Source organism: Salmo salar, chromosome ssa28, assembly GCF_905237065.1.
Source record: "Salmo salar chromosome ssa28, Ssal_v3.1, whole genome shotgun sequence".
Classification (NCBI taxonomy): domain Eukaryota; kingdom Metazoa; phylum Chordata; class Actinopteri; order Salmoniformes; family Salmonidae; genus Salmo; species Salmo salar.
In genome coordinates this window covers 27,845,552-27,863,581 of record NC_059469.1, presented here as the reverse complement: position 1 = coordinate 27,863,581, position 18,030 = coordinate 27,845,552, and the positions used below count along the sequence as shown (strand labels likewise).

General features: G+C 41.6%; 2 protein-coding genes across 3 annotated transcripts; one reads left to right on the top strand and one right to left on the bottom strand.

The window, feature by feature from the left end:
* Positions 1–1,279: 1,279 nt before the first annotated feature.
* klhl31 (kelch-like family member 31) lies at positions 1,280–6,040 on the bottom strand. Of its 2 annotated transcripts, none has more exons than XM_014180171.2 (3): positions 5,911–6,040; positions 3,485–4,687; positions 1,280–3,334 (listed from the first exon to the last, which is right to left on the bottom strand). In XM_014180171.2, the coding sequence occupies exons 2-3, from the start codon at positions 4,657–4,659 to the stop codon at positions 2,602–2,604; spliced, it is 1,908 nt and encodes a 635-aa protein (XP_014035646.2). In that variant the 5' UTR covers positions 4,660–4,687; positions 5,911–6,040; the 3' UTR covers positions 1,280–2,601. The 2 variants fall into 2 exon arrangements, with proteins under 2 accessions (XP_014035646.2, XP_014035645.2); XM_014180170.2 differs by having other exon boundaries at positions 3,485–4,690; positions 5,911–6,037.
* Positions 6,041–7,127: 1,087 nt separating this feature from the next.
* eloal (elongin A, like) lies at positions 7,128–16,210 on the top strand. The gene is made up of 11 exons (XM_014180168.2): positions 7,128–7,230; positions 9,640–9,696; positions 9,781–9,893; positions 9,985–11,092; positions 11,198–11,297; positions 11,533–11,694; positions 11,784–11,881; positions 12,571–12,751; positions 13,456–13,618; positions 14,468–14,571; positions 15,347–16,210. The coding sequence occupies exons 1-11, from the start codon at positions 7,156–7,158 to the stop codon at positions 15,403–15,405; spliced, it is 2,220 nt and encodes a 739-aa protein (XP_014035643.1). The 5' UTR covers positions 7,128–7,155; the 3' UTR covers positions 15,406–16,210.
* Positions 16,211–18,030: the final 1,820 nt, after the last annotated feature.

Sequence of the window (18,030 nt, the reverse complement as noted above, 5' to 3'; positions counted from 1 at the left end):
TATTATTCTGACATTTCACAGTCTTAAAATAAAGTGGTTATCCTAACTGACCTAAGACAGGGAATTTGTACTCTGATTAAATGTCAGGAATTGTGAAACTGAGTTTAAATGTATTTGGCTAAGGTGTATGTAAACTTCCGACTTCAACTGTATGCTGCAAGTTATAGGACAAAAATGTTGTTTGTACATTTCGGCACTGTGAAGCGGACTGAAAATGACACCCTCTGTAGTCTTCTACATGAGGTTTGAACGTGACAGTCACAATGATTCAACAACTATGACTCTTAGATCATGAAACAGGATGACTCACGTAAAGGTGGCTTTATCTCATCTATGATTAGTATTCATAGACAAATATGTCTCACAGCCACTGGATTTACTGCACTAAAGCAAGGTAAGCTCATACATGTTCAGTAGACATGGGTCAAATGCATGTCATGTGTACTTAGTGTTTGAGGTGTGCTTGATTTCGCTCACTCCTTCAATTAGACTACTCCCTTGGTTCCATTGTACAGGGCAAACTAAAACAACTACTCAAGTACAGTTGATATACTGATTGATGAGGTGTAACTTTCTTTGTCACACCCTGATCTGTTTCACCTGACTTTGTGCTTGTCTCCACCCCCCTCCAGGTGTTGCCCATCTTCCCCATTATCCCCAGTGTATTTATACCTGTGTTCTCTGTTTGTCTGTTGCCAGTTTGTTTTGTTTGTCAAGCCTACCAGCGGTATTCCCCTTGCTCCTGTCTTTTTCTATTGGCTGTTTTCCTGTTTTTTACAATTCTGCCTGCCCTGACACTGCCTGCTGTTCTGTACCTTGTCACACCACCCTGGATTATTGACCTCTGCCTGCCCTGACCCTGAGACTGCCTGCCGTTCTGTACCTTATGGACTCTGATCTGGTTTACTGACCTCTGCCTGCCCTTGACCTGTCATTCTGCCTGCCTCCTGTTCTAGTAATAAACTTTTGTCAGGAAAACATGATAGTTTTCCAGCCAAAACCGAAAGCAAAATGCTTCTGTGGTCTCGTAAAAATATGAGAACTTATACCAAAGATAAAGTGAAAACATTTTGCATATATGATTGTAAAATATAGCTTTGCATAAATTACAGGAAAAGTAAAATTCAGACTATTTATGTAGGATTTTTTATACTGGTGTATTGCCCTGAAACTGGTATGGGGAGACTAATCAATCCAGCTTCACCTACAAGTGAGAGCATGTTTTGTGAAAATTAGAACCATCCACCTCTTTAACAATTTCAGTTATGTCATACACACAACTTGTTAAAATGTTTAATATAAGAACAAAATAAATCATGAGCTGTCAGGGAAATTACGAGGCACTGTTGCAGAGTGCCTAGACCCTTAACAGCTCAGGCTAATAGCTGTATTTTCCAGTATTCACTCTTTTTACAAAACAAATTACCAATGTCAAAAAAAAGTTTTGACCCCATTCAACATTCATAACATTTTCCCAACAGCTTCTTCTGAGTCAGGACAGTACATACAATTCACATGACTGTACTGTGTAGTGTGTTAAAGAAAACAAACCAACAAGAAACCAGCAGCATCTACTCCTTGTAGCTACAATATCATCATATTTCAGCAACAAAGAATGCTTAGTAATTCCTTTATCTTCTGCATTGACATCTGAAGATTTTAAAGGGAAATGTATGATCTCTAGCAGCACCACAACATCAACATACTGGATGCAAACTGATGATGTCTGTGTAAACACTTACCTTCCTCCATCTACATAGAAACACGCCATCATTTACATATGTTGTATGTTGGGGTGGTGCTGGAGATGATGAATATGAGTTTACATTTTTTGGAAATGTCCCTTTAAATGTTAATCACAGTTGTATACCTGTATATCACAGGAGGTTGGTGGCTGAATTGTGGAGAACGGGCTCGTGGTTTACCATGTGTTTGATGCCATTCCATGTATTCCAGCCATTACTATGAGCTGTCCTCTCCTCAGCAGCCTCCACTGCTGTATATGAGGATTTAAGTCAATGGTCTTCCATCATCATCATAAGTCCAGTCGTTGATTATACCATGTACAGTGTATTTAGCTTTATGTCACTGGAAAATAATGATTGTGACATAACAAGGGTTCACCATATAGGCATGTTTATGTGTATTGTACAAATAATGCAGTTACTATTAGCACATATACACCAACACCAAAGAAGTTTAATATTGGGAATAAAATCTGTGGTCTGCGGAGAGTAGGGCTGATTCAGCTATTACGGCTGAATTGGCCCCAAAAGGAAAGAAATGTTTCCCTTGATAATAAAATATTTAAATTTGTCTCACAATACAAAACAACTTCCTGAATTCATGTCGCACATAACAGTTTTATGATTTGCCTTAATTTGGAAGAAATTCCATCCTTAATAAAACATATAAAAAACTATTTGAATATATCTGATTCAATTCCAAATGAGATGTGTGTGTGTGACATTTGTATGTTATCATTTTTTTTTTCTCAACTCAAAGAGGGATGATCACTTTCTGCATAAAGGATTTTCTGAATTGGACTGGCTTGAGGATTTTTGGTCCTCTAGCAGACTACATCAAACAACCTGCCATATTCTATATGCTGACTGGTGCAGATGAAACTGAGCTTGCCCTGGACTCTCGTGTTTTGCGTGTGGGTATGGTAATGACACAGCATGAGATGCCAACTGTAGCCTCTGGCAACTCATCATCCTCAGTCCATACATTGAGGTCAGGGTTATACACCTGGATGCATTTCTTGTACTTCTTCTCAATCTCGTTCCAGCCTCCAAGGAGATAGATCTTATTATTCATGCTGACTATACCAGCAGTGCTCACTCCTGTGTTTAGCGGGGCAGAGTAGCTCCACTGTCCATTGTGAGGGTTGAAACACTCAACAGCCAAGACATCCACCCTCTCTCCACGACCACCCAGCTGGCTGCCACCAATCACATAAGCCCGGTCTCCGACTGTAGCAGCGGAATGCCAGCCTCTAGGGGAACTCAAACTGTTCTTATCCTGCCACATATCAGTGGAAGGGTTATAGCTGCACACAGCCCTGGAGTACGCATTGTTGATGTAACCACCGCTAACAAGGATCTTGCCATCAATGATGAAGCTGGCATGGCAGCACCGGGGGATCTCCATGGGGGTTTTCATCTGCCATTGGTTGGAGGAAGGCACGTAGCACTCCATTGAAGCTTGGCATCCATCAGAGTTACGACCTCCAATAGCGAACAAGAGGCCATTGAAGGTGTTGAGACTGAAGTGGGTGCGCTTCTGGATCATGTTGGTCAAATGAATCCAGGTGTTGAATCGAGGATCATACCTAATGGACAAAGACATGTTATTAGATACAAATGATTAATTGAATGTAGGGTACAATATCTTGTCATGGTTTGTATAATATCAGCCATACTTTAAGAGCAGAAAGGATACATTTACAATAGAATAAGCTTATACAGAATCAAATGTTCACCTGCAGAAGTTGCTGACAGCATGTTTCGCCTGGTTCCTGGCATCATTCTGGTCTTCGCCACCAGCAACATAAAGGAAGCCATCCAGGACTGCCACACACTGATTGAAGCTCTTGGCTGGCATCTCTGTCAGCCTATTCCATACGTCGTCCTCATCCCTGTAGAGGACTTCTTTGCTGAGAGATTTTTCCGCCAAGGCTGGTCGTCCACCCACTGTCAGCATGACACGGAGGCCCCCACGGACCTTTGTTCTGCGGGACTGCAGAATGTTCTGCTGGTAAGGCAACAGGTGGTAATTCATGGCGTCCACCAGGAGACGATGGCACTCGGGGTCCTGCATCATTCTGGGCACACTCTGGACATGATTGACCAGGTCCATAGCTGAGATGGTGCCAAAGCGAATGTTGGTCAGAAGATCTGGGGCGTATTTCAGTCTCTTCTCATCGAAGTCCAACCACTTCATGGCTATCTGGAAGGCTGTAATCTCAGAGGGCAATTGCAGGGAGTCATCACTGAGGAAGTCATTGATCTGCTCGTAGGTGAGCTTCCGGAACTGTTCCATCTCAGAGAACTCGATAAAGTTCCCCCTCATGAACTTCTGGGCGGCCTCTTTGGTTTCTTTGAGGCTGTAGGTGTCAGCAATGTTGGCCACGTACATGCAGTTCTCCACGCTGAGCTCCTGCATGAGGAAGTCGCTGCACATCTTCACCAGGGTGTTGATCTTTAACAACATGGCTGCTGAGATGGTGCTGCCAATGCTGTACAACGACAGGGTTAGTTTACCTGAGTAGGCGTATGTGATGGCAGTGGCCAGGCCTGTGGGTGAAAGGTCATTCAAGTCGATCTTCGTGAGGGCGGAATCCTTCTTCAGGATATTCTGAATGTACTCACTGCAGGAGGCCATGACAACTTTGTGGACATCAAAGGACTTTGACTTGGTGGAGACGGTCAGGTCACAGAGGAAACTGTCCTGCCTCATGGTACAAAGACCTTCCAGGAGGTTAGGAGCATAGACAGGGTCAGTGACTTCACTTGAGATGCAGGTGAAGCTGTTTCCTCCCTCCAACAAGGTGTTCAGCCCGTTAATGTTTTTGATCGGGCTATCCTCGACCATTATAGTAATTTCATTGATATCCCCTTTGTTCTTTTTGGCAGTCTTGTTTTTTTTGGGTGCCATGGCTGCAGCAGATGGACACAGCCCAGACCTACTGGAAAGAAAATAAGAATATGTCAGAGCAAGAGCAACCTGTTGATATGAAAAATCACAATCACAACACCATATGGCAACTAATACATTTATGACAAATCTGACAGATGTACAGTTGAGTGAAATATTGTCACACAACATATTGTCAAATTCAAACGTGTAATATCATAATCATTACAGCTTTACTTGTATTTGTGGTTATAAGTAGGCCTTCTTTTCGAAAACGTCAGTCCTGCATCTAGGCATGTTATATATGTTGCTGCTGCCATTTGGCAATGTATGTTGTGGAATAATAGACAAAGTGGCTGAATACAGTGTGAACAAGTGAGGCTGTTTGAAGAAAACACAATAATTTCTTTGCATTTATACTGTCATTTTGATATTTTGAAAGTTGCAACCAAAGTTCAACACCTTAATGAAAATATAAACCGTTGTATTTTTTGAAACTTTTTTTACATTTACATTTGGAGACGATTGTGACAAGGGTATTAAATTCCCTAACAGTTTGAAGGCCCATTCTATCCTACTTGCATTTTTTACATAAAAATTTGATAACAATTTAAAACAATGTTGTTAGACATAATCAACATAAACATGATTACAATAAACTACCATTTTTATCTCTCCATCAAATAAGTTAAAACGACAGTATAGTAGGCCAATACCAGAATAATGCTGTAGCGCAAGTCAGCGAGTCAACATTCCGCTATCTGCACCTGTCGCGATGTATCAGTGCCATGACCAGGAATAGCAACGCTGGATAGCTCACCCATGACGTTCCTTTTATAGACTTGTGTCAGGAGGGCCTAGCCAAATGTCCTTCTAAAAAGTTCAGTTAATTCTGAAGATGTAAAAAAAGAAGGCTCAATGATCAACTAATCAATTAAATAATTCACCTTTGTAGAAATGATAAATGTAAAGAAACTGAAAGTTGAACGAAAAATCCAAAACATTATCCAGAAAGTCAGCAGATCTATATTATAGCCTGTAAAATAATCAGCCTATAGTAAAAACTTTCCTTAGTTAACTTGAAATCTGATGGAAATAAACTGACAATAAAACTATGGTGTCAAACTTACACATTAGGTTACTGTATTGTGTCATTGTGCCAAAATCAAACCAAACATGTTAACAAACATTTAGGAAACTTTTGTAATTGACAAACAGACACAAAGACATGACCAACATAGGACTAATATGGCCTATACGTGGCTTACTTACCAAAGAGATGAGAAGCAGGTGAAAAAAGACTTGCACCTCCAGATAGTGTGCAATAGAGACTGGTTATACTCAACAGTGCCAGAAAAGTGGAGCAAACTCCTCCTCTGAGCATGCGAATGGAACTATTGCACAATACACGTGAGGGGGACACAATACTAGTCTACTGACATGTAATATGGTGGCTGGGATCACCCTGAATAACTTCAACCAAATTCAATCAAATGTATTTATAAAGCCCTTCTTACATCAGCTGATATCACAAAGTGCTGTACAGAAACCCAGCCTAAAACCCCAAACAGCAAGCAATGCAGATGTAGAAGCACGGTGGCTAGGAAAAACTCCCTAGAAAGGCCAAAACCTAGGAAAAAACCTAGAGAGAAACCAGGCTATGAGGGGTGGCCAGTCCTCTTCTGGCTGTGCCGGGTGGAGATTATAACAGCACATGGCCTAGATGTTCAAATGTTCATAAATGACCAGCAGGGTCAAATAATAATAATCACAGTGGTTGTAGAGGGTGCAACAGGTCAGCACCTCAGGAGTAAATGTCAGTTGGCTTTTCATAGCAGATCATTCAGAGTATCTCTACCGCTCATGCTGTCTCTAGAGAGTTGAAAACAGCAGGTCTGGGACAGGTAGCATGTCCGGTGAACAGGTCAGGGTTCCAGCAGGTCTGGGACAGCAGGTCTGGGACAGGTAGAACGTCCGGTGAATAGGTCAGGGTTCCAGCAGGTCTGGGACAGCAGGTCTGGGACAGGTAGCACGTCCGGTGAACAGGTCAGGGTTTTAACTTGTCATATAGCATAGGCTACGTTCAAATCCATCTCTCTGGCTTGATTATTACGGGTAGGGCCTAATTGTCAACCCAATGTAATAACTCAAATAGACGCCATGGTTATCTGGTGATTCATTCGACTAGTGATAAAGTTCAGATTGCAAATATTATCATGAGGATGAAGATTCTCAGACAACCGTGATGTCTAATGTGTCTAATGGATGTGTAATTTGTGACTTTAGGACCACATAATTTAATCGGCTCATTTGTATACTAAAGGCTTTTTGGGATGCTCTGATGGAGAGGGTCTTTTACAGTGACATTGACATCTGCTCACGTTCACTAATTGATATTTGTATAATTGGACATACCTCTTTAATAAAAACACTTTGACACCGCCCCTTATATAATGTGACCGTGGGGCAATAGAGCTTTCGGGTCTGCAGGTGAATGAATGCACGTGAGCCACCGTGATGGACGCACATGACGTGTCGAAGAAAGTGCTGCAGTTAAAACTTCAGCTCAAAGAAACGACGGAATCAAAGAAGGTATTTTAGACGCACGAATAACAACTGTAATTGCTTGTTGTTTTAAGCCGGTTCTTTATTGTACAATTACTCTACCTGGACAGTAATAAATAGATAAACACCAATGGTTCAAATTTGATAGCCCTCTCTCGCCTTCGCGACTGGATCACAATTATTGTACGGTAGGTTAGTGATGGAAGCACGAGGTTTACAAAATAAATCCCGTGGTCTATATTTGAACATATTCAATGTCAACAGGGCTGCTCCCCCAAATCAATTCATTAAATGCGTGTTTTGTTTGACACATGAATGTTTGGAAGAGTTTATGAACAACTTTAACAACATGGGAATCTCTTGTGACTGAGTATATGCTGCTGATGATGCGTTGTCTGAGCATGTGTGCAACAACTTAATGTTGGGTTAGGCGTGTGGAGGGTTATGGCAGGAAGGGCTGCAGCTAATGTCAAAGTGACGTCAAATTGCCTGTTCGAGTCGCGTCGGGTTTTGGGGAGAGTTTAGTTTACCCTTTTAATTACCTTAACACAATTCTCATAACCTGCTACGAAACGTCACTTTTGACATGTATTGCATCCCGTCTAGTCAACCAGTGTGGAGTGGGGGAGATTGTTGGGGGGAATGAGAAGTGCTTTGGCGCTATAATTAACAACCCAGCCAGTTGCCCAACGTGTGGCTGTCTGTCAACTCGGCACTGAGTTGCGGAAACACTTACTGGAGTAGTTCTGTTTGAGATAATTATGAATACAGATGAAATGTTTACCACTTGTCACGTGAAGACCTTGTTTCAGGTGTGTCTTGTGTTTCTGGGTTGGATGTGAGGCCTCTGCTGCACACATGCAGTAGGCTACATTTTTACGACTGATGTGGATGCAGGCAAGCCGGAAGGGGATTGTCCCATACTTAACTTATTTGAATGTACCTTCAGCAATTCTGACTTTCTAGGAGTACTTTACTCAAACTGAAATAGGATCTGGTACTCACTTTGGGTGCTGTTACTGTTTATATGTAGGTGCAGGAGCACCGCAATACTTAAGAGGAACAGGACCTCAAGCAGTAGAACATTTTAGGTGCCGGTACTCTGCTCCGGTGAGCTCTTGTCCAAATCAAGCACTGCTTTCTAGTGAACTGAAACAAAGACTACCATATTGGGCATGTCTGTCCGTTTGTCATGTTGATGTTTCAGCTTTTGTTCACTTTTTTTAAACTTGTTTTTTTTCATACATACTCGGCATGATCCCCCGAGGTGGTAGTTGTTCATGATAAACATGATCCCCCGAGGTGGTAGTTGTTCATGATAAACATGATCCCCCGAGGTGGTGGTAGTTCATGATAAACATGATCCCCCGAGGTGGTGGTAGTTCATGATAAACATGATCCCCCGAGGTGGTGGTTGTTCATGATAAACATGATCCCCCGAGGTGGTGGTAGTTGTTCATGATAAACATGATCCCCTGTGGTGGTGGTTGTTCATGATAAACATGATCCCCCGAGGTGGTGGTAGTTCATGATAAACATGATACCCCGAGGTGGTGGTAGTTGTTCATGATAAACATGATCCCCTGTGGTGGTGGTTGTTCATGATAAACATGATCCCCTGTGGTGGTGGTTGTTCATGATAAACATGATCCCCTGTGGTGGTGGTTGTTCATGATAAACATGATCCCCTGTGGTGGTAGTTGTTCATGATAAACATGATCCCCTGTGGTGGTAGTTGTTCATGATAAACATGATCCCCTGTGGTGGTGGTTGTTCATGATAAACATGATCCCCTGTGGTGGTAGTTGTTCATGATAAACATGATACCCTGTGGTGGTAGTTGTTCATGATAAACATGATACCCTGTGGTGGTAGTTGTTCATGATAAACATGATACCCTGTGGTGGTAGTTGTTCATGATAAACATGATACCCTGTGGTGGTGGTGGTTGTTCATGATAAACATGATACCCTGTGGTGGTGGTGGTTGTTCATGATAAACATGATCCCCTGTGGTGGTGGTGGTTGTTCATGATAAACATGATCCCCTGTGGTGGTGGTGGTTGTTCATGATAAACATGATCCCCTGTGGTGGTGGTGGTTGTTCATGATAAACATGATCCCCTGTGGTGGTGGTTGTTCATGATAAACATGATCCCCTGTGGTGGTGGTGGTTGTTCATGATAAACATGATACCCTGTGGTGGTAGTTGTTCATGATAAACATGATCCCCTGTGGTGGTAGTTGTTCATGATAAACATGATCCCCTGTGGTGGTGGTGGTTGTTCATGATAAACATGATCCCCTGTGGTGGTGGTTGTTCTAATTGTGCAAGGACCATTTTGTACAAATGTTTGGAAATAGTTACTATGTTTGCATCCTAATGTATGCCATATACAGTCTATGATTTATGCATAGCCATCTGTTTATTTTACAGGTCCTGAAAATCTTAAAGAAACTAAGGGAGTTGGATATAACCCTAGACATTCTTGCAGTAAGACACTCCTATACTTAAAATTGTGTGTGTGTGTGCCCATTTGTACTCAATTGAAAGTATTTTTATCTTGATTCTGATTAGGAGACCGGAATCGGCAAAGCTGTAAACTCTTTGCGCAAGCATGGGGATGCAGGAGAAGCCGTCAGGCTATTGGTCAGTCACTGGAAGAAATTGGTTCCAAAAGAAACCTTGAGGTATTGTACTTAACACACTTGTTTTGGAATAATTTGTATGATGATTGTCCAGTGTTCATTACTAGTATGTTTGAATTTCTCCCTTATACAGCCATACAGAGAAGGATGATGCTTCGCAGAGCAAGCTGTTGGTAACTGATGCAGAGATTCAAAACTGTTCAAAAGAGGCATGCTCAAAAATAGAGGACCAAAGTCAAAATACTTCAAAAGATGAGCGTTTAAAAAACGATGAGGAAAACCAAGATGGGCCTACTTCAAGAGGGGTTCATTTGAAAACTGATGAGGAAAACAAAGCGACTTCAGAAAAAGAACATTTGAAAACTGATGAGAAGGACGAAAATTTCAAAGATGAGCATTTGGAAGCTGAATACAAAAACCAAGGTACTTCCAAAGATGAGCATTTGAAAACTGAAGACAAAAACCAAGGTACTGCAGAGAAGGCTCATTTACAGAAAGCAGATGAAGGCTCAAGTGAATTGAAAAATGATCATTTTAAAAGTGAGAAGGAAAACAAGCGTACTTGGAAGAAGGACAATTCCAAGGATGAGTTGAAAAAACACAAGGGGACACGGGAGTGTATAATGGTTACAGAAAAAGAAAGTTATTGGAGTAGAAATTCTGAAGATGAAAATGTTGTGCTTGGAAGCACATCTAAGAGCAGCCACAAGAAAGCCAAGTCGATTTCCAGGGAAGAATCTAAAAACAATTCGGATAACGGCGGGAAATGTGGGATAAGGAGAGACTCCAATAGAAAAACACTGCCGTGTACAAAACCATCCAGTGAAGAGTCTTCAAAATCTAAACCTGATAGAAAAGGGACAGTTATTGACAAATCCAATGACCAAGACAAAGTGAGTGACTCCCTAGGTTGTAATGGAGAGAGGCGGAAACCAAGTGAAAGAAAGCAAGTCTGCCATGAAGACAAAAAGTCTAAACATGAGGGAAAATCGAAGACCAAAGAGAAAATGGCGATTGAGGACAAGCCGAATGACAATGACGTCGAGGTGCCCTCCATGTCTTTTGAGTCTTTCTTGAGCTATGACATCAACACGCCTAAGAGGAAGAAAAAATCTGACAGTGACAAACCACCTAAGAAATTTAAGACTGTTGAAAAAGAAGTGAAGGTTGTGAAGACACCCAGCACGAAATCCAAAAAGCAGTTACCTGCGGCGACTGCAGATTTTTCACCGCCTAAAAAGGTACATTTGGCATGGAGCTGTAATGCATTACAAATATTTCATAAATGTTTTGCGCTGACATTCTGATTCAACAATGTCAAATTGATCAAGGACATCCTTTTTAAGGCTATGAAGGGGTCTGTGATGGACTTGCTTAATATTCCATTGCCAACATTTCTACCCGAATATGATGAGCTCTCCAACTTCAACTACTACGACAGGAAAAGTGAGTGTCAACTGTGGTGTCTTTTTCCCCCAAGGGTTTGTTGTAGGTTGAGCAAGCTGTACAAATGTAATCTAACTCCACTGAACACATAGTTGCATGTCATGACTTCAATCCTATTTAATCTTGCTGTGTAAAACGCAGGGCTCCCTTGTTAGACCTTGGTCTCAATGGGACTCCCTGTTGAATTAATGATCAAATAAAGTATTTTCGGGGTTTTATGTGTAATTTGTTTCAGTGGAAGACAAATCTAAAGTCTCGGTCTCTGAGGGCCCGGTCTTCACTGGTCAAAGACTCAACCGGAAGATGCAGGTCTATTCTGGTGCAAAGTCCGCCTTTCTCCCAACCATGATGTCCTTGTATCAGCAATGTATCCGTGCACTGCAGAACAACATTGACTGTGAGTATGGTCCAGGCAGGGAACCTCAACACTCTTACGCAGGCTGTCCTTTGGATGGAGAGAATGTTAACGCTCTGATCTTTTCTTAGTGCTCTATGAGATCGGAGGGGTCCCATTTGAAATCCTTGAGCCAGTACTAGAGCGCTGTACACCTGATCAGCTGTTTCGTATTGAAGAGTGCAACCCGGTAAGAATCCCATTCTTAAGTTGATTTTGAGGAGGCCTGATTTAAGTGTTGTGCCTGCAAGGGCTAATGCTGGACAGGCCTCCCATCACTTAACTTGACCACTGAGTGCCAACCTGCAAGTACTTCCTGTATATCTGATAGTAGTGCTGCATAGGTAATATGGCTTCACCATCGAAACTTGGTATCAAAATAAAGAAATAAAAATAATATTCTAACACCAATTTGACACGTCATAGCTGTGAATTCTGATGGCTTAGATTTGTAAGGTTTGGTAAGAAATATGGGTACGGTGAGCAGATTTGTCATTTTGACTGATCAGCCAATAGACGGGTTGGTTGTTTAGCAAGAGAACTGACGCGCACGCAACTAGGGGGCAAAACAGACTGGGTTGGCTTAATTATTTACAACATGGTAACTATATTTAAATGTTTATTGAAAAATACATTTCCACAATGAGTGCTTGTCTCAAATACATTTATCGTTGTTGGTTGGCTAGCTAGCAAATTTTTTTGCCAAATTAGCATAGACATGACGTCAAGAACAAGCTGAAACGATGATTCACCACATGGCAGCTTCTTCTCATTGTTGCTAGCTATCTGGCCATCCAGAATCACAGGACTTCTGCCCCATTGAATCGTGCACATTGTTTTTGTGATGCTGTCAGCTAAACCGTCTATGCTCTCTGACAGATGTATGTTGGATTGACTGATCACTTATGGGAGAAGCACTGTCAGCGGGACTTCAGGAATGCCCAGCTAGAGGAGTACGAGTCCTGGAGAGAGATGCACATGAGGCTATCTGAGGAAAGGGAGAGGAAGCTACAAAGACTGACTAAAACCATAGTCTCTGCCCATTCAGGAAAACCCAAAGGTTTGCTGTTCCATCACGTTTTTGTATTGCTTCACATCATTCACAGGAAATCCGTGACATTGAAGTTCTTGGGACAGGTCAAAAAGTAACCCTAGATGTCTTACCAATCAGTCATTTGCCAGTGCTCATGCTCTGTTGACGTTAAGTTATGCTACCTTTTGAACTGAGATCCTCCGCTTTACAAACTGGTCTCGGTTTGAAAGGGAATGAGCAACAGTTGGCCCAGTTGTTTTGAAGTGATCTGAGCAAGACTACTCCTAAATGCTGGCCAGGCACTGGGTTAACGTTGACCTGGCCATCTGTCCCCTGACCAACAGAGGCTATGAATAGATCTGAAGGGAGACTGGCTACGGGGTTAAAGTAAACCTTGTCAATCTGTCATGGTCTCTACTGGCCTTGTAGGGCTGGAGATTATGTAGAATGAGGTTCCTAAAGCCTTTCCCATTACTGACTGGGGTTCTGTAAAATCCAGATCTGCCCATTTCTAACAGTAAACTAAATGCTATAGTGCAATTATCCCTTAATGTGTAAATAGTAGTCTTTTTTAATTATTGGGTCAAACAGCTATTTGGTTTAAGTCTCTCCAATCATATCTTCTACACTCCACACAGTTGGCATATTTACTTACTGTGGGTCTTTTCACTAATACTAGTTGTGGAATAAGAATTTGTCTTCTAAAATGTCATTTCTTCCCTTTCTCCCAGGCCGGCAGGTGAAAATGGCGTTTATTAACTCTGTTGCCAAGCCGCCTAGAAATGTGAGAATTCAGCAAGAGATCCATGGAACTGCTAGACATCCACGAATCCAGCAGGAGAACAATGGAACTACTGGTGTCGTACTGCCGCCTCACCCACTGGACAGGCCCAGGTCTGTCCCCACCATACTGTCATTCTCATATTGACCATGGTGGCAAAGATGCCTACTTACAAATTATATACCTGCCAGAAAATACATTATTCTTGCTCCAAGTATGACAATCCTACATCTTCATATGGAGTTGCTATCCTTTGAATAATTGATCATTTTAACTGAAATTATTTTTAATCAATTTCTTGATAAACAAGTTTTTTTTCTAATATAATTTCATAAGATGGATATCAACTCTACAGAGCCTAATCTATGCACTAGAATAGAGGATTGTAACACATGGTTGACATTCTACTACTCAATGGTTTACTCAGGTCATTGTACTTTCATTGGTAGCTCAATCACCTGACCACGGACAGTGTTTTTTTTTTTTGTTGCCGTGGTCTACGCTCTACTCCCCCAAATGAAAATAACCAGCAACTGTTGCTAAGCAGAGCCATAACCTGGCTGTTAAGATCCTGATAGTGCTAGATCAAATACCCGTCTCTCGATTAGGGTGCTGGATAAACTGGTTTAATTTTGGTTAGACGGCATGCTTGTCCTCAGATTTTCACTGCAACAAATCATTGTAACAGACATTGTTAACTAGATTTGACTTAATACATTTGGCAGTATCAATACAACAAATGCTTTGTTTAGACATTTCTGGTGGCACTTTTGAACTGATGCTATTTAAACCGGTTAAAAAACTGACTTGTTCAAACTCCAAAACATGTTGCTGTTAATCCTTTCCTCTGTCTGTGGTTTACAGTTTATCACAGTGTTATTAAATCATTTTTGGGTGTGTATGCGATTGGGATGTAACCGTAATGTAGACGCCACTATGTGCACTGCCCCTCTCCTTCTCAGTGTCAAGGCCCAGGAAAAAGCCAGACCCTGCTATGTTGAACCTCCTAGGCCTAGCACCACTGTCTCTGGGACAAGCCAAGCACAAGACTCCCGCAAAAAAACACGTAAGTAGAATCATTTGGCACCTAATGGGTTAACGATACTTTACTACTGATTCATGAACAGTGTAATTGTATTGACATTTAACTTTTTACTCCAGGAACTAATTCCTTTTGAGGCTTTTGGCTAATTGTAATATACCTGGATCAAATTCTACTTCTCCCATTTTGTGCATGCAGCAGTCGTAGGCTAGCAACTTCTAGTATAAGTCAATGCTTGTGCCTTATTGCAGGATTACATTTTAACCAGTGGGTGTTAAAGTGGGGGATTTGTGAAGTGAGTTTGACTGTTGGATTAAATCAATAGTCTTCTGAATTACTTTGTGTAGGAGTAGAAATGGTCTTTTCACAATGGCTATATAACATTTATTTCCTAGAAATATACCAGCATCTTTCATTTGATTCAGAAATGCGTTTTGTCCTACAAAAGCTTGGCGTATTCATTACGGAAACTGTTTACTCTTTATGAACCAAACGGAAGCAAACAGAGCAAAACAAGAGTTTCTACTGGACAAATGTTCTGTTTGCTTCAGTTTATGCTGATTCTGTTGAAAAACACTTAATGAATACACCCCAAGCCAATGGTATACCGAAGGTGTACTTGTGAAGATCAAATATAGAATTCAACATCAGTCTGGCCGTTCATAATCCTAGACCGGTCAAATTAGCCTGTGGAAACAGCTTGATCAGTGTTAACCATTGTTTTTACTGTGAAATACACATGAGGCTTGTTACACCAGGCTATGGTCAAGTTGCAAATGTTTAACTTTTTTCTCTTGAGGGGTGGCACCTATGATGGCAAAGTCTCTGAAGGCCTTTAAAACGATGGGGCGTAGATGAAGGCCCTAAGAGGATGGATGGACTGCTGGAAACTGTTTTGGATAAAGGTGTATTAATTCCACTTCATGTGTTTTCACTACTCTTTGTCCCAGGCCAAATGTCCCTTTCTTGGCCTACTTTACTTTTTGGGACCAAATTTGGATCTGTAACTATACACTGAGTATACGAAACATTAAGGACACCTGCTGTTTCCATGAGACTGACCACTTGAATCCAAGTGAAAGCTATGATACATTATTGATGTCACTTGTTAAATTCATTTCAATCAGTGTAGATGAAGGGGAGGAGATGGGCTAAAGAAGGGTTTTTAAGCCTTGAGACATGACTTGTGTATGTGTGGTGTTCAGAGGGTGAATGGGCAAGAATGGTACGACATCCAGCAACTTGACTCCAATGCTTCCCACAGTTGTTAACAGGCCAGCATCCCTGTGGAATGCTTTGGACACTTTGTAGAGTCCATACCCTGACGAATGAAGGCTATTCTGAGGGGTGGGGGTGGTGTGCAACTCAATATTAGAAGGCGTATTCTTAATGTTTTGTATACTCAGTGTAGCTATTGGGCCGGGCCGTCTTTGTACAAAGTTTTTTTTGCCCATGCTGCTTGTAAAACAATCGCTGCATTTGAATGATGGGTATGTTTCAATGTTATTTGTTTGTTCATATTGTCAAACACTGAGTGAATTGCACTATTAAATATGATGAAAACCATGCATTGTTTTTGGCCATTCATCTATTTGTGGACAGAGTTAACTGCCAAAATAAAGGAAACCCCAACAGTGTCTTAATAGGGTGTTGGGCTACCACGAGCCAGAAACGCTTAAATTCTATGTGTCTGAGACTCTATTGGAAGGATCCCACACCATTCTGCTGTGAGATTCCATTTGGTGTTCTGTTGATGGTGGGAAATGCTGTCTCAGGCCCCGCTCCAGATTCTCCCATAAGTGTTCAATTCGGTAGAGATCTGGTGACCGAGACAATGGCATATGATTTACATGCTCATCAAACCATTCAGTGACCATTTGTTCCCTGTGGCGGGAGGCATAGTCTTCTGATGGTGGCATAGCCATGGTAGCGAAAATACAGTAATTGCCTGCCCAGCAATTTTAAACATGACACTAAGCATGGTAATTGCTTAATTCAGGAACCACCCTTGTGGAACCACCTGCGTTCAATATACATTGTATCCCTCATTTACTCAAGTGTTTGTATTATTTTGGCAGATGCCTGTTATTTTCAGGGGGCTAGTGTTGTCATTTAGTATGTTCTAGTGCCTCTTAGTGGATAAGAGAAGAAAATGCAAGTGTTATGCCCATATTATCAACAATAATTTTTTTCCACCATTGAGCAGTGGTTCTCAACATTTTTGGTTACTGGACACAGGTGTCAAACTCATTCCATGAAGGCCTAGTGTCTGCTGGCTTTTGGTTTTTCCTTTAAATTAATACCTAGATATTAAGAGTTCCTTACTAATTAGTGACCTTTATTCATCAAGTACAAGGGAAGAATGTACCTGCAGACACTCGGCCCTCCGTGGAATGTGTTTGACGTGCTGTACACTAAACACATTTAGCTCTACCCAAAATATCCCATCAACTGATCACAATGCCCATGTTATGAGTCTTCACAAGTATCATCTGTGGGTAGGCCTGGTACTAGTGGAGTTGCCCCAGGGTTGAGACCCGCTGACCTGATGTTCATCAAGTGAAGACTGATTAATCCTGATTTACAAAGGCAAGCGATGACTTGAGTTCATAGGGCACGCCCTCCCTATTTAGAAAATTGGTTCTAAATTTGTATTCATTGCTTTTTGGTGGATGGACCTACATCAATGGTGCATTCAGTACGACAACGGTGTTCAACGTTTTAATTCAACGGAGCCGGTACTGTACTGAACGACCAGTGAAGAACTGAGTGGTTATGGTGGCCCAGAGGGTGATTGTGTATGAGATTTCTAATGGTCACACCCATATTGATAAGGCCAAACGGGAGAAAACAGCCCTACCTCAAAGGCTGTTGAACTGTGCACTGTTCTTTGGGAGAGTGTTGTTCAGTAAGCTACAAACTAATGCAACGTAGCAAACGTTGAACCAAACTGAACGCACCCCAGGTTTACGTATACATTTCTGACAGCTGCCCCATAAAGACAGATTCATATTTGACTTACAAAAAAAAACATGCTGAAAAAAAGTGTCAATGTTGTTTGTATATTACCTACTCTAAAGTGTGTATTTTATTTTATTGAACCAACAACTAGGCAAGTCAGTTAAGAACACATTCTAATTTACAAATGTATTATTTACAAACCCAGACAGCGCTGGGCCAATTGTGCGCTGCCCTATGGGACTCCCAATCACAGCCTGGATTCAAACCAGGGACTGTAGTGATGCCTCTTGCACTGAGATCTAGTGCCTTAGACCACTGCACCACTTGGGAGCATAACTCCCAGAATAAACTGTATTAAGAACAGAGTATAAAAGACACAACTAGGATATTTCAGGCTAAAATAACACTGAGCTGAGGTACAGTAGGCCAATCGCGATCCTCTTTCTCGCTGCTACTACTTTTCCAGAGGGTGTGAGTGAAATACAAAGGGAGGAGCAGTTAGGAATGATGACGTCAGATTGG

What these genes read in the sequence shown, in the direction of transcription:
- klhl31 (XM_014180171.2), bottom strand. Translation starts at nt 4,659, where the DNA reads ATGGCACCCAAAAAAAACAAGACTGCCAAAAAGAACAAAGGGGATATC. An exon ending in GCTGTCAGCAACTTCTGCAG is followed by an intron (nt 3,335 to 3,484) that starts GTGAACATTTGA and finishes TTTGTCCATTAG; the next exon opens with GTATGATCCTCGATTCAACA.
- eloal (XM_014180168.2), top strand. Translation starts at nt 7,156, where the DNA reads ATGGACGCACATGACGTGTCGAAGAAAGTGCTGCAGTTAAAACTTCAG. An exon ending in AAACGACGGAATCAAAGAAG is followed by an intron (nt 7,231 to 9,639) that starts GTATTTTAGACG and finishes TTTATTTTACAG; the next exon opens with GTCCTGAAAATCTTAAAGAA. An exon ending in TAACCCTAGACATTCTTGCA is followed by an intron (nt 9,697 to 9,780) that starts GTAAGACACTCC and finishes GATTCTGATTAG; the next exon opens with GAGACCGGAATCGGCAAAGC.